Source organism: Euleptes europaea, chromosome 2, assembly GCF_029931775.1.
Source record: "Euleptes europaea isolate rEulEur1 chromosome 2, rEulEur1.hap1, whole genome shotgun sequence".
In the NCBI taxonomy this organism is placed as follows: domain Eukaryota; kingdom Metazoa; phylum Chordata; class Lepidosauria; order Squamata; family Sphaerodactylidae; genus Euleptes; species Euleptes europaea.
This window is the reverse complement of record NC_079313.1, coordinates 35045296-35058657: the sequence shown is the minus strand read 5'-3', so window position 1 is coordinate 35058657 and position 13362 is coordinate 35045296. Positions and strand designations below refer to the sequence as shown.

The window sequence follows — 13362 nt, the reverse complement described above, 5'->3', positions numbered from 1 at the left end:
ATTTTTCATGCCAAGGGCCATTTCCATATTTATAACATCATTCGAGGGCCATACCAGTCTTAGGTATCCTGGCGGGGAGAGGCTAGGGTTGCCAGGTCTCCAGCCACAACCTGGAGAAACTATGCAGAGAAGGGGAAGGAGGGAAAGAAGGAAGGAAAGGAAGGAAGAAAAGAGAGGGAGAGAAAGAAAGAGAGAGAAAGGGAGGGGTTCCCAGCTCCCCCCCTCAAACACACACAGGCACGCCCCGGCTGCGCAAGCCGCCGGGAGCCATCAGGGAGATGCCTCTGCGGCTTCTCCTGCTTTTGTGCGCGCGCGCACACACACACACACACACAAGCAAGCTCGCCCCCAGCCACACGAGCAGCCGGGAGCGATCGAGGAGAAGCCTCCGCGGCTTCCCCTGCCTTCATGAGCGCACACACACACACACATGCAAGCCAGCCAGCCAGCCCCCAACCACATGAGCGTCCGGGAGCGATCAGAGAGAAGCCTCCTCAGCTTCCTCCTGCTTTGTCATCCGTGCACACACAAAGACACATACACACACACAAGCCAGCCAGCCCCCAGCCGCACAAGTGGCCGCAAGTGATGCGGGAGAAACCTCTGCGGCTTCCCCTGCCTTTGTGTGTGCGCGCACACACACACGCACACAAGCAAGCCAGCCAACCCCCAGCCGCGTGAGCAGCTGGGAGCAATCAGAGAGAAGCCTCCACGGCTTCCCCCTGCTTCGTGCGCGCGCACACACACAAGCAAGCCAGCCAGCCCCCAGCTGCACGGGTGGTCGGGAGCAATGGGGGAGAAACCTCTGCGGCTTCCCCTGCCTTTGCACGCGCGCACACATGCACACAAGCAAGCCAGCCAACCCCCAGCCGCGTGCGCAGCTGGGAGCAATCAGAGAGAAGCCTCCGCGGCTTCCCCCTGCTTCGTGCGCGTGCACACACACAAGCAAGCCAGCCAGCCCCCAGCTGCACGGGTGGTCAGGAGCAATGGGGGAGAAACCTCCACGGCTTTCCCTGCCTTTGCCCGCGTGCACGCACACACACGCACACACTTTACCTGTTGGCCTCAGGGGAGAGTGAGGGGAAGGCTGCATAGGAGCCCACCGAGCCAGTGGAGGGTGCAGCGCGGCCATCGGCAAGGCAATGAGAGTGGGGGAGAGCGGCAGGTGATTCAGGTGCCCCAACAACTTTCTCTCCAGGAACAGGAAGCAGGGAGACTTGGGGGAAACGCCCCCACAGTCACCCAATCAGCTTTTAGTTTCGTTAGCATGCTCTCCTGCCTCCCTGCAAAGCCCGAAGCGCTGGGAGAAGGGCCTGGCTAGCAACAGCTAGCTCCCGGTCTCGGCAGGTGGGCCATGGAGCTCCAGGCCTTGGCAGGCGGGCCGGGGGCCGGACAAAATGGTCTTGCGGGCCGGATGCGGCCCACGGGCCAGAGATTCCCCACCCGATTTATAGGTAGGGCTTTCTGTTGGGAAATACCTGGAGATTTTGGGGGTGAAACCTGAGGAAGGTGGGGTATGGGGAGGGGAGGGACCTCAGCAGAGTATAATGCCATTACATTCCATTTAGCTCCCCCCCAAAAAAAAATTCCCCACTACCCTATCCAGTGGTGATGAGGAACAGAGGCTGAGAGGGGGAGGTTGACTGCCAAAACAGGCAACTTGGCCGCCCTAGGAAGGAGCTCCATGGGGATGTGATGCCATAGAGTCTGCCCTCTGGTACTGCCATTTTCTCCAGGGGAACCTGATCTCCTTAGTCTGCAGATCAGTTGTAATTCTGGGAGATCTTTAGGCCCCACCTGGGAGTTTGCAAGCCCAGGTCTGGGAAAACTCCCTTTATGCCTTGTGTCAAAGGTCAATCATTTGCCTTTTATGCATGGTCTGTTTCTGCTAGATCTGCTGCTCTCTAACAGCACAGTATTTACAGTCGAAGTCTCAAACCACTATGCACAGGGACTTTTTGCCCCGAAGTAGTTCCAGGAGTACCTCGTGATCCCTAGCATCCCTAGCAAACATGCAGAACTTCTGAACCATGCATGAGTCCCTCTCCCCAAAAACGTTGCTTTGTAATTTGCTGTAGTTTTTTAAAAATACGTCACCAGCCTCCACCAGCCCCGCAGCAGGATTCTTTCATTTGATCTGAACTGAGTGGCCATTTTACAGCCAAAGCAGCGAAGGGTCTGGACAACCCCCACACCAATTTGTTTCTGCGAAACTCAATGCAGGGGTCATAAGAACATTAAAACCCTTGCACAGTCATTTGTAACATTAATTGTTCCATCGATAGTCTTCCACTCACAAAAAAAGAGAGAGAGAAAAAAGAGGAGGTATATACGGGGAGCCCGGCTCTGTTCCATCCTGCCATGAACTGAAACTGACCAAAAGCAGCTGCAAAGGTTGTTTGTGATTATTTCAGCATTCTCTCACCTTTTTGATCTGAAACTGACCCACTTCCTGTGAAACTGACCAAATAAGCAGCCTCATGATTCTTCTTGCTTGTGCACTTGATAACGGCTTTGAGGGGAGGGGTTGGATGAGGGGGACAGTCATATGGCAGGGAGAAATGAGAATGGGCATGGGGAGAAACACTCAAAGTGACAAGTATGCACAGGACTGGCTTTTGATTTGAGATCGAGACAGACTTTAAACTTTAGGGCTGTGAAAAACATTCTCCCCCAGTAAATTTTGGGTCCAGGTTTATTGGACCCATTTTTCTTCAGGGAACCCAAAATAAGTTGAATACCCATCCAAATACCCCTACTGGTAAATGGGTGTTTTGGCTTTATTTCCAGGTTTCTTGAAAAATATCGGGTCCATTTTAGTATAAATGGAATTGTTTTAGGAGCTCGTGTGTGTATGTGTGTTTTGAGTCACCAAATTTTCAGGGTAGCTAAATCTACAACTTTGGTAAAGGATGGAACAGGGGGTCCAATTTTATGGGCCCCCAAAGGGGTCACCCCCATTCTCCATAGGAAAGCAATGTAAAGTTTACAATGCTATTCTATGGAGGAGGGATGCGACCCCTTCGGGGACCCATAAAATTGGACCCTCTGTCCTGAACTTTACCAAACTTCAGAGTTCATGCAAAGAGAGTCCCTTCCATCTACCCTGAAAATTTGGTGACTTTATCTCCAAAAATGCCCTCCCCAAAGCTCCTCAAACAAACCCCTATAGGGAAAAGCCTGGGGAAAGCTGAAGCCGAAAAAAGCCAAATATCTATTCTGCTTTTTTAGCGATCGACTATCCAGTTTAGGTTTGATTCCCAGTTTTAATATTCGGTCAAAATTAAACCTGAAAGAAGCCAAAAAGGCCTTTTTTTTGGATTTATTTTCAGCTCAGTAAACCCGATATGCACAGCTTATTAAACCCCAAGTAAAACAGCATCCTGAAAATGCAGGGGAAACACAAGGGGAGAGGGAGGTGAATTCTGAAGGTTGCAAAATACATGCAAAATTAAAATGAAGCCTCAAAGTAGTTGGGGGATGGTGACTGAGATGGGAACAACCTGTGCATAAAAGGCCTCTAAATAAGCAACTGTAGTGCTCCCTGCTGGACAGCAGCACGGTGGACTCTAGAGTAACAGGCTAGTGGCTTGTTCTTCTGGTGAGCTGCCACAGTGGGGCACAGATTAAGACCTGGATCTAACTTCCAGACATCCCTCCCAGTTTGTAATCTCTGGCATTTTTTAATGTATGTAGCACAGATCAGCATGGTACTATCATCTTTGTATATGTGTACAGTATATTGAAAATGCTTTCAGTCAACTTTTAATCCTTTGATTCATAAACCTAGCATAACTACTTTGCAGTTCTATAGAGAGAAGACAAATCTATATATTTTAAACAAGTGAAAATAAATTTCAGATTATTTCTCAATTAGAAGAGTAGTTGTGTCAGGGAAAAATTTTAGTTGTAGGCAGATTGGAGAGATCAGATTTCCTAAATCAACAAATATGCAATGCTTTGTGTTTAGTAAAATATCTATTTTTGTCTAGAATCATGCTTCAAAGAGAGGATGCTTTACAGGAAATAAGAAACAATGAAGTGTATTAAAAACTGAATCCTACTATATATATATATATTAATCTTGAGATCCTTTGGAGAAAGGTGGATATACAAATATTTTAAATAGATAACTAAAAATTTGAATGATGCTGGCAGTTCAATCAGAAAGCAGAAAGGTTAATGTCTGTAAACAAATATAACAACTGTTCACCCTAGCCTGTTTTAACTGCCTGTCCTCAGTGCTACTGGAAGGGAGGTATTTGCATATCCCCTAATCTCAATGTCTGTGTTCTTGCCAATTGAATGCAGTCAAAACATGTGTTATTATATTGTCCATTTTATAAGGACATCCATCCCACATATTTCACCCCGACTCTATCTAAGTTCCCAGGAAGATTTGGAAAATTCTATACATATCTTCTCCTTGCTGACCGCTCCAATGAGAAAACCTCTAAAGTGGTCAGATTTTGTGCTGAGACCTTGTCCATAAGAAAGCAGATTTCCCAAACATTTTAATAACTTTTATTTATAATTAATTACAGCACAATTAGGATATAAATTTTAATCTCTGTATAGTAATTTTATATGTATATGTAAATTGTGCTGATAAACGGATGTTGACTGATCTTTTGATCATCATAAATGTTGACTGATTGAATTAAAGCAACGTGTAAGACAATAACCACCCTAAATATCAGTGGTTCTAAGAATTATCCATTAAGCCAACAAGTATAAGCTGGCAATTGCATTATTCAACAATCATATTTTACTAACTCACGTAGACATTGAGGCTTTGGACTCCATCCATTCACCGTGCATTTTGAACTGTCTTTTAAGGCTTTTGTGATAGTTTCATACCCATCTGCACATTTGTAAGGCAGGTTTTCCTCCAAGACAAAAACCTGTTTTGTTATGCTGATGATAACATTCCCGTCAGTTGGCTTTTGACATGTCTCTGAAGGATTAAAGAAAGGGTATTATTAATTATCAGCTTTGCATTTTATATAGGTCCAGTTCATCAATCTAAATCCTCTACACAGGAAGACCCCTGAGAACAGATATGTAGAGGAACTGACATGAGGAATGGGCAAAACAAGAGCATAGACACGACTCCCATTACCAGTTTGAAGGATCACCATGATGAAAATCTTGCAAGCAGCTGCTGCATGGAGCTAGTAGGGATCTGAAAAGTTTTAGTGGGTATCATGATACATTCATATAAAGGACAATGATAATGCCTTCATCACTGTGCTAAGCAGGTCTTTCTCAGAGCAGTTTGTTTTTAGCATGGGCTGTGCAGGCACAAAAGCAGCAAATATATAAAAATGTAGCCATTCTCACATGAATCATGGCCTACTCATGATGACCATGGGGTATACATAATCCAACCAAACAAGTATATTTTGAACATGTTCCAGTGGTCGGCTACCTAGATAGAAATCATGCTGAATGCTGTCACATGGTGCCATTGCTTGAAACACTGCCTTTCAGAAAACTTGGACTTAATGCCTTTCAGAAAACTTGGACTTGATGCCAGTAATAACAATAAAAACAGTGCAAAAATGCAACTCTGAAATCACAACTTTAAAACAACTACCAGAACAAAAATTAAAATTCAAGGAACCCCCCAAAAAAGAACATCTTGAGAAGCCAAAGTCTTTTCTAAACAGTTCTATTTTAGAAGCCTTCAAAAACTGCAAGAGAAACATTTATAATCTAATAGCAAAGTTGGCCAATTCTTTGGATACTTAAATCTAGTGACTGGAGCTGTGGATGGGCAAGGAAGGAAGGAAGGAAGGAAGGAAGGAAGGAAGGAAGGAAGGAAGGAAGGAAGGAAGGAAGGAAGGAAGGAAGGAAGGAAGGAAGGAAGGAAGAAAGAAAGAAAGAAAGAAAGAAAGAAAGAAAGAAAGAAAGAAAGAAAGAAAGAAAGAAAGAAAGAAAGAAAGAAAGAAAGAAAGAAAGAAAGAAAGAAAGAAAGAAAGAAAGAAAGAAAGAAAGAAAGAAAGAAAGAAAGATCTAAACAAAAAAAGACATGGGGGATTAAAAAACCCAAATATGATAAATGGATCGCCTGTATCTTTAAGCAACAGATTCTCTCAGTGACTACAGCTAGACAACCACAGTGTTTCATGTCTTGGCTTTGTCAATAAAAGCAAGGGGGAGGGAGCAGAGCCCTCTCCAGGCCTATTTTGGCTATTGAGGGGCGGCACCTTGGGGCCAGGCCTCTAAAGTTGCCAGCTCCAGGTTGGGAAATTCCTGGAGATTTTGTGTTGGAGTCTGAGGAGGCCATGGTTTGGGGAGGGGAGAGGCCTCAGCTGGGCATAATGCCATAGATCCACCTTCAGAACAGCTATTTTCCCCAGGGGGACAGATCTCCTTTGTCTGGAGTTCAGTTATAAATCTGGGAGATATCGAGGTCCCACCTGGAGGTTGGCAACCCTATGCCTGGCAGAAACCTCTGGGCAACTTGATACCCCCCAACTTCCCAACTTCTATGGCTTAACTAGGCCTGGCTGCTTGCTACTCTTCAACAGCAGCCACCCTATGAAAGCCACCGTGGTATAGCAGTTAGAGCTTCAGAGTAGGGTCTGGGAGACCCACGTTTGAATTCCCATCTTGCTGTGGAAGCTTACTGGGTGATTTTGGACCAGTCACATACTTTCAGCCTAACCTACCTCACAGGATTGTTGTGAGGAAAATGAGGAGAGGAGAATAATGTAAGCTGCTTTGGTCCCAACTGCAGAGAAAGGTGGGGTAAAAATGAAGTTAATAAATACTAAGTACAATTGAAGATGGGAAGTAGATAAAAGATTGGTTGGTGAATGACTGAGAAGGAGAGAATGAGGCATGGGAAGAGAATATGGGAGGGAAAGAGTAAATAGTGTGAGGAGGGGGATAGAGGAGAAAGTGAGGTACCTTCCACAAGTCCTTGAGGGTTCCCTACCATGAAGTGGGCCAGGCCCATTAGCCGGCACCACACAACTGGGCCACAGTTTTCCTATGAAGAGGCTGTAGCTGTTACTTACTTTTCCAAGCGCTAATTCAATTGATTTTCAACCCTGGCTTTTACCGCACTAGGTATTCCCAGCGATGAATTAAGAGTTTGAAAATGTTATAAAAAACAACGCTTTAAAACGGTTTTTGGATGCCATTGCTAAAAAATGGTTGGAAGATGTCTTCACAGCTAAAGGGGCCAAACAAAGTGCGAACGGTATTTTTTTTTAGTTTCAAACTCTTAATACATCTGTGGGAATACATAGAAAGTGCGAACAGTATTTTTGATAACGTTTTCAAACTCTTAATACATCGCTGGGAATACCTAGTGCGGTAACAGTCCCTGTTTTCCTTGTAGTGATGTATAAACTGCACAGAATTTTCCAGTCATTCAGCTACTTACGGACACACTCTGGCTTCGGTGTCCATCCTTCTCTAAGACACCGTGACTCTCCCTCTTCATGTCCTTCTCGAGTCGTGAAACCAATATGACACCTATATCTTGTTATCTCATTGAGAGCAAACCGGACCTTTCGGACAGTGAAATATCCATTAGCTGGAGGATCACTTTTACAGGTAGGTATTTCTAACAGAGACAAAAGAAGGTTGTTTCATAATAGTTTAAGAACTGCATTACTAGATCAAATCCCAGCTCCATTTAGTCCATCTCCCTGTCTTCTGCAGTGGCTGATAGAGGTCTATAGTACATTATAGGCTTATAGGACATCTGCTTGAAGTTACACCACCCAACTCTTGTCTCACACAATCTTCTTCCTTCATTTTAGCCTTTCCATGTGTAAGTTATTGAAAGATTTCATATACATTTGATAAATTTTATAGTGAATAATAAGATTGTTTGTTCACAGTTCAAAATAAGCAATCACATTTTTTGTGAGACTCCTCATCATGTAGCTAAAAGGAAAGCTAGCGCAATTGTGTGGGGTTCCCTCAGGTAAAATGTGAGGATCTGCCGAGAGAAGGGATCCTCAAGGCTTCTAAATTACATTGAGGAAGATCAACCACCATGGTTTGATAACCTCTAGGTGGGACCTGGAGACATCCTAGAATTACAACTGATCTACAGACTATAGAGATCAGTTCCGCTGGAGGTATACCCCACTGAGGTCCCTCCCATCCCCAACCCCACACCCCCCAGGCTTCACTCCCAAATAATTGCCCAACCCAGAGCTGGCAACCCTAATTCCTTTCCATTTGCAAACATACCAGACAGCCATCATTAGTGCATTTAACCTCAGATCACTTTGAATGTTCCAGCATTTAGATAACGTATGTTGTGGCTGTCTCCCTACAGATCTCATTGCTCATCTTGGGATGTTAGCTCTGCTCACGTAAGTCTTTAAGCTGGTAAATTTAGCAAACTCGGCCAGCAATTCTATGCTTGCTGAGGGCCATACTACACAATATATTTGACCACAAGATAGCCCAGGGTTCCCCCAACCTGACTTGCTTTTTGTGCAGCCGCATGGCAACTGCAGAGCACTTACTTATCCAGAGCTTGATTCAGAGTGGGACTGTGTGTCTAGGAAGGAGAGGCTCAAACCTCAAACCCCCTCCCACTCACACTTTTCTCCTGAGCCAAAATGGCTCCGGGGCACTTTTTGTTCTGTGGACTCATGGCCAAATGAATTGTGTTGCTTGGCGCTGAGCACCAAGACAGCAGAAGAAAGCCTCTACTTTTTGGGCTGAGAGAATCAGACTACAATAAGAAAACGGTGTTTTTATTTCTAATTTGTTGTGCTTTTTAATTCTGGGTGCTTTAAATCTGAGTGTGTATTTTAATCTTGCTGATCGGGCTGGGGTATGTTGTGTCCTCACAACTTGTTTTGCTGTATTATTAGCCATCTGGAGTCTGAGGAGATAAGTCAGGATAGGAATATTTTAAACAAGAGTCGGAAAACGGTTGCGAGTGGAGAGCTATGCTTGCTTCACCAGCCTTCGCTCAATCCACAATATTCTGTATCTGTTTCTAACACGTTCACCCCACGGTCCCTCCAAAGAGCTTAACGTGATGTGCATGGTTCTGCTTACTCCATTTCACCCTCACAACAAACCTCGTAGGGTAGGCTAGGCTGAAAGAAAGTGACTGACCCAAGATCCCAGGTGAACTTTGAACCTCGCGACTCAGTGGGCGTTTGAACAAGAGTCTCTATGGTCCTAACTACTGAGTCTTCGTGCTGGCTCTCTCAACCTGCTCCTAACATGTATGTGGGCTCAAGAGAGGAGGGTGTGGGAAACAATTGTGGCAGGTGCCACCCCTGTTCGTGAATGATCTGTGTACAGAGATTAAGTTCTTTGTAGCTGGGAGGAAAATTATCACATAGCCCAGCTTGCATAGATTTTTTTATTTCAAATTGCTGGAATAGGCAATGTCTGGTGTATAAAGAAAAGAAGAAGACCCTGCAGGGGGCAGCAAGAGGATAGTAAGGCCAGCACCTTATCTCCTGCTAAAGTGGTCTCTCTCTCTCTCTCTCTCTCTCTCTCTCTCTCTCTCTCTCTCTCTCTCTCTCTCACTCACTCACTCACTCACTCACTCACTCTCACTCTCTCCACTTTGATCAGTTTGTGCACCTCGATTGTGCCAATCACTCTGCCAGTACAAATAATCTGAGGACCCAACGGTCTTGGACAAGTTGTTTAAAGTAGATTACAATGAATAGCATCCAATTTCTCAAATGACATATTGTCTTGTAACGGAACATGAATACATCTTACCTCTGGAGGTGCAAATTGGAGTTGGCAACCAGCCATTTTTTGTGCACTTGGTTTTTGCTTCCTGTGGTTCTGGATAATACCCCCTTTGACAAGAAAATGAGATTTCATTGCCTTCTATGAACGTTTGCCAATAACCATGAATAAAAGAACCACGTGAAAAACCTTTAAGTTCACATTGTTCTAAAAGCAAACAGAGGAAGAAGAGGGTTTTGTTTGTTGGTTTGTTGGTTTGTTTTTACAAAGGAATCACAACTCAAATTCTGAAAGCAAAATAATTTACAAAACATACCCATAAACCTTTACTGATAAATTTCATGTAGAAATCATTGTGGAATTTGGGCATTTTTATAGGAAATGATGTCATAGCCAGATGTACAGAGGTGCTGAGGAAGAAGAAATAGGGCAGATAAAATGCCCAGTCAGGACAAAGCAATCTCCAGTCTGCAGATGCTTCAGAGGCATAGAGATCACAATTTGGTCTTATAAAAATTATCATGAGAACCTACATCACCTCTGTAGAAAAGGGCAAGAGTCCAGTAGCACCTTAAAGACTAACAAAAATATTTTCTGGTAGGGTATGAGCTTTCATGAGCTCACTTCGAGCTGTGTTTTTTGTTAGTCTTTAAGGTGCTACAGGACTCTTGCCCTTTTCTACTACTGCAGACAGACTAACACGGCTACCCACTGTGAATTATCTACATCACCTCTGGAAAAGCTTTATATAAATTTGCAATTCAAGTGTATGTAATCACATACCATTAGAGGAGCATAAAGGCCCAAGAAAAACACTTGAAATTTTTGGAAAAGAGATGTTTCATGAGGACTTTCCCCCCTCCCCAATTTTTCCAATGGACAAATAGGACATTTGGGGGGAAGCACCTCATATAGAATGTTTTCTCTTTGGGAATGAGAGAAAAGCTGTTAAAGACAATGGCCTCTTTGAAACTGCCCTTATAAGCTGTTTGAGCAGCTGGTTGCTAACAGATTTTTTTGCATCATTTCAGATACAATCCTTTTGGCTCCCAGCTGCTAACGAATTTTTATTTTTTCAGACAAAGCTGCTTGTATCCCATTGGCATCCCAGGACTCAGCTGTTTTTTTTTTTTTTTAAATGAAAATTGCTTTCCCCCATTTCCAGTTCTTCCTTGGGCTTCTGAATTGCTCCAGTGTGCTGTTTTGGACGTTCTAAAATTAGTGCTATAGCACCATAGCAACCCAATGCATTTGAATGCTGGTGATATAGCACTGAATTGCTATATCACCATCATTTGGATGCACTGGGTTGCTATAGTGCCACAGGTACCTCATAGTCCACCTTCCAAAGCAGCCATTTTCTCCAGGGGAACCAATCTCTGTCAATTGGAGATCAGTTGTAATTCTGGGAGATCTCCAGGTCCCACCTAGAGGCTGACAGCCCTATCAATAATAGGAATATTCACAATTTTACTTGTAGTAAACTAAGGCATTTATTTTTAATTTTTCATAATAATGCAAATTTTATATGCTAATTTATAAACAATCCCTTTGTTAAAACAGTAAAGTAAGTTTACGATTTATAAAAATCAACTATTGCCCATTTAAATTTTCTTTGAAACTATGGGTGGATTTTTCCCCCATCATGGCTTCAAGGTAATTGGAAACTTGCCATCTCTGGCCACAGTGTACATGGATATAATGTACAGTGCTGCCAGTTACTGTAGCTTTTTCACCTCCTTGCATAAAAGAAAACAATCCCGGGGCTGTTTCCCTAACACAATCAAAGGGAAATGAAAAACCGAAGCATTGTCAGATCCTCCAGTTGTAGTGAAATGTCATCTTAATTAAGGGGCTGGAACAGGGGAGGAGCAACTAAGCAGGAAACAGGAAGTTACAAGGAGACTGAGAGAGAAAAAGCAAGCAGGCACTAGGGAGGAACTGTTCCTTTTTATTATAGAAGTTCAATAAACAACTTGTTAAATAAATACCTGAAGTCCCTGGCATTAATAAGACACCACCCTTTTCTCTATGTCTCCACATCTCTCTATATCTGAATGTCTGCAGATGTTCGAGGAGAAGACAATTCCAGCAGCTGAGAGTATGTGACCGGCCCAAGGTTCCCCAGCAAGCATCCACACACCCTTGTCCTTTGGGATTTCTCTCCCGAGATCTTTACCCCCTCATCCTAGAGTTGGAAGGGGCCATACAGGCCATCTAGTCCAACCTCATAACCTCATTCTTTGACTTTTTGTGGTTGGCTCCATCTCCAGCAGCAGCCATTTTGGGGTTGGCTCAAGCTCCCATGCCAGACATTTTGTGCTTGTGCCCATCACCCTGTGTCAGAATTCCCAAGGTGCCCACAGGCTCAAAAAGGTTGGGTCTGCCTGACTCAGCAGATTCATTATCCTTCAGCTAATATTAAAATCTATGCCAACCGTGTAAAAGAGTTCCAGACCCCTATATGGAATACTGAGCAGGATTCCAGGCACAAAAATATTAAAAGCTTTCCCTCTCTTTTCAAATGCTCCATCTGCCTCCCAACTTCTGTTCCAGCAGCTTGTTTTTGAAAGGGGCAGTAAAATTGACAATCATTAAGCAAAGACAATTTTCAGCTATAGAAACAGAACAATTAAACACCTAAGTGTATCTGTGGAGACAGATGTTTTAAAAAATCACAATTAGAATGGCACTTCAAGGCCTTGAATTGCAGACTTATGCAAGAGATGAGAAAAATAACATCTTCAGCACAGGTGAGTTAATTGTACTGGCTAACACCGCACTCCTAGCCCTTCCCAATTTACCGTATATACTCGCGTATAAGCCGAGTTTTTCAGCCCAAAAAAAGGGCTGAAAAAGCGGGCCTCAGCTTATACGCGGGTCAATACGGTAGGGGAGGGGAGGGAGGAGGGAGGGGGCAACTTACCGCCGCCGCCATCGCTGCCGGGCCCATGCGGCTTCCCCCGGCCAGGAGCGCCCTGTGAGGGCCTCCTGCGGCCGCTGCAAGGCCGCGCGGCCGCCGCCGGGCGCGCCTGGCTCCCCCAGCCCTGGAAGGGCCAGGGGAAGCCTGCTGCCGGGCGCACCTGGCTCCCCCCGCCCTGGAAGCCTCCTGCAGGGGGCCCTCCGCCGCCACCACCGCCTTCGCCGGGAGCCCTGTCAGGTAAGTCTGCGGGGGGGGGAGGGGTTATAAGCCAACCCTCGGCTTATACGCGGGTGCCTAATTTTTCCCCATTTTGGGGGAGAAATTAGGCACCTCGGCTTATACGCGGGTCGGCTTATACATGGGTATATACGGTATAGCTGTTCCAGATTCCAAGAAAGCAAATGTTAACTTCATGGCATTCACAAGGTGGTTTTTCTCTGCCATGGCTTCTAAACTGTGGCAGATATATTTTATCATCCAAATAACATCCTCTAATCATCTGCTTTCCTGGCTTTCCCTATATTTGGTACAGTCTTTCTCAAACCTGTCTTGGTAGATCTTTCTGGAAAGAATACAGCCCAAGTGTGTTAACAAGCCATCTGGATGAGATGGGAAGGTGCACTTTTTAGAAGTTTCTACCCACATTGGCTCATCGTCCTTGTCTCAGCTGCCATTCTCCTCTAGACTTCTACAGCTGCACACAGAAGTAGAGAGCTTTTGGGGCTTTGTAAAAAAGA

The 13362-nt window shown here is 44.6% G+C and overlaps 1 protein-coding gene across 1 annotated transcript in view; it reads right to left on the bottom strand.

Annotated features, from left to right (window-relative positions):
* The window catches only part of LOC130473192 (complement factor H-like), a 75354-nt gene that overhangs the window by 35648 nt on the left and 26344 nt on the right, over positions 1-13362 (bottom strand). Inside the window, exons 8-10 of the mRNA XM_056844721.1 lie at positions 9553-9621; positions 7400-7582; positions 4781-4957 (exon numbers count right to left, since the gene is read on the bottom strand). Of these exons, the coding sequence (XP_056700699.1) occupies positions 4781-4957; positions 7400-7582; positions 9553-9621 (429 nt within the window). The remainder of the gene's footprint in view (positions 1-4780; positions 4958-7399; positions 7583-9552; positions 9622-13362) is intronic.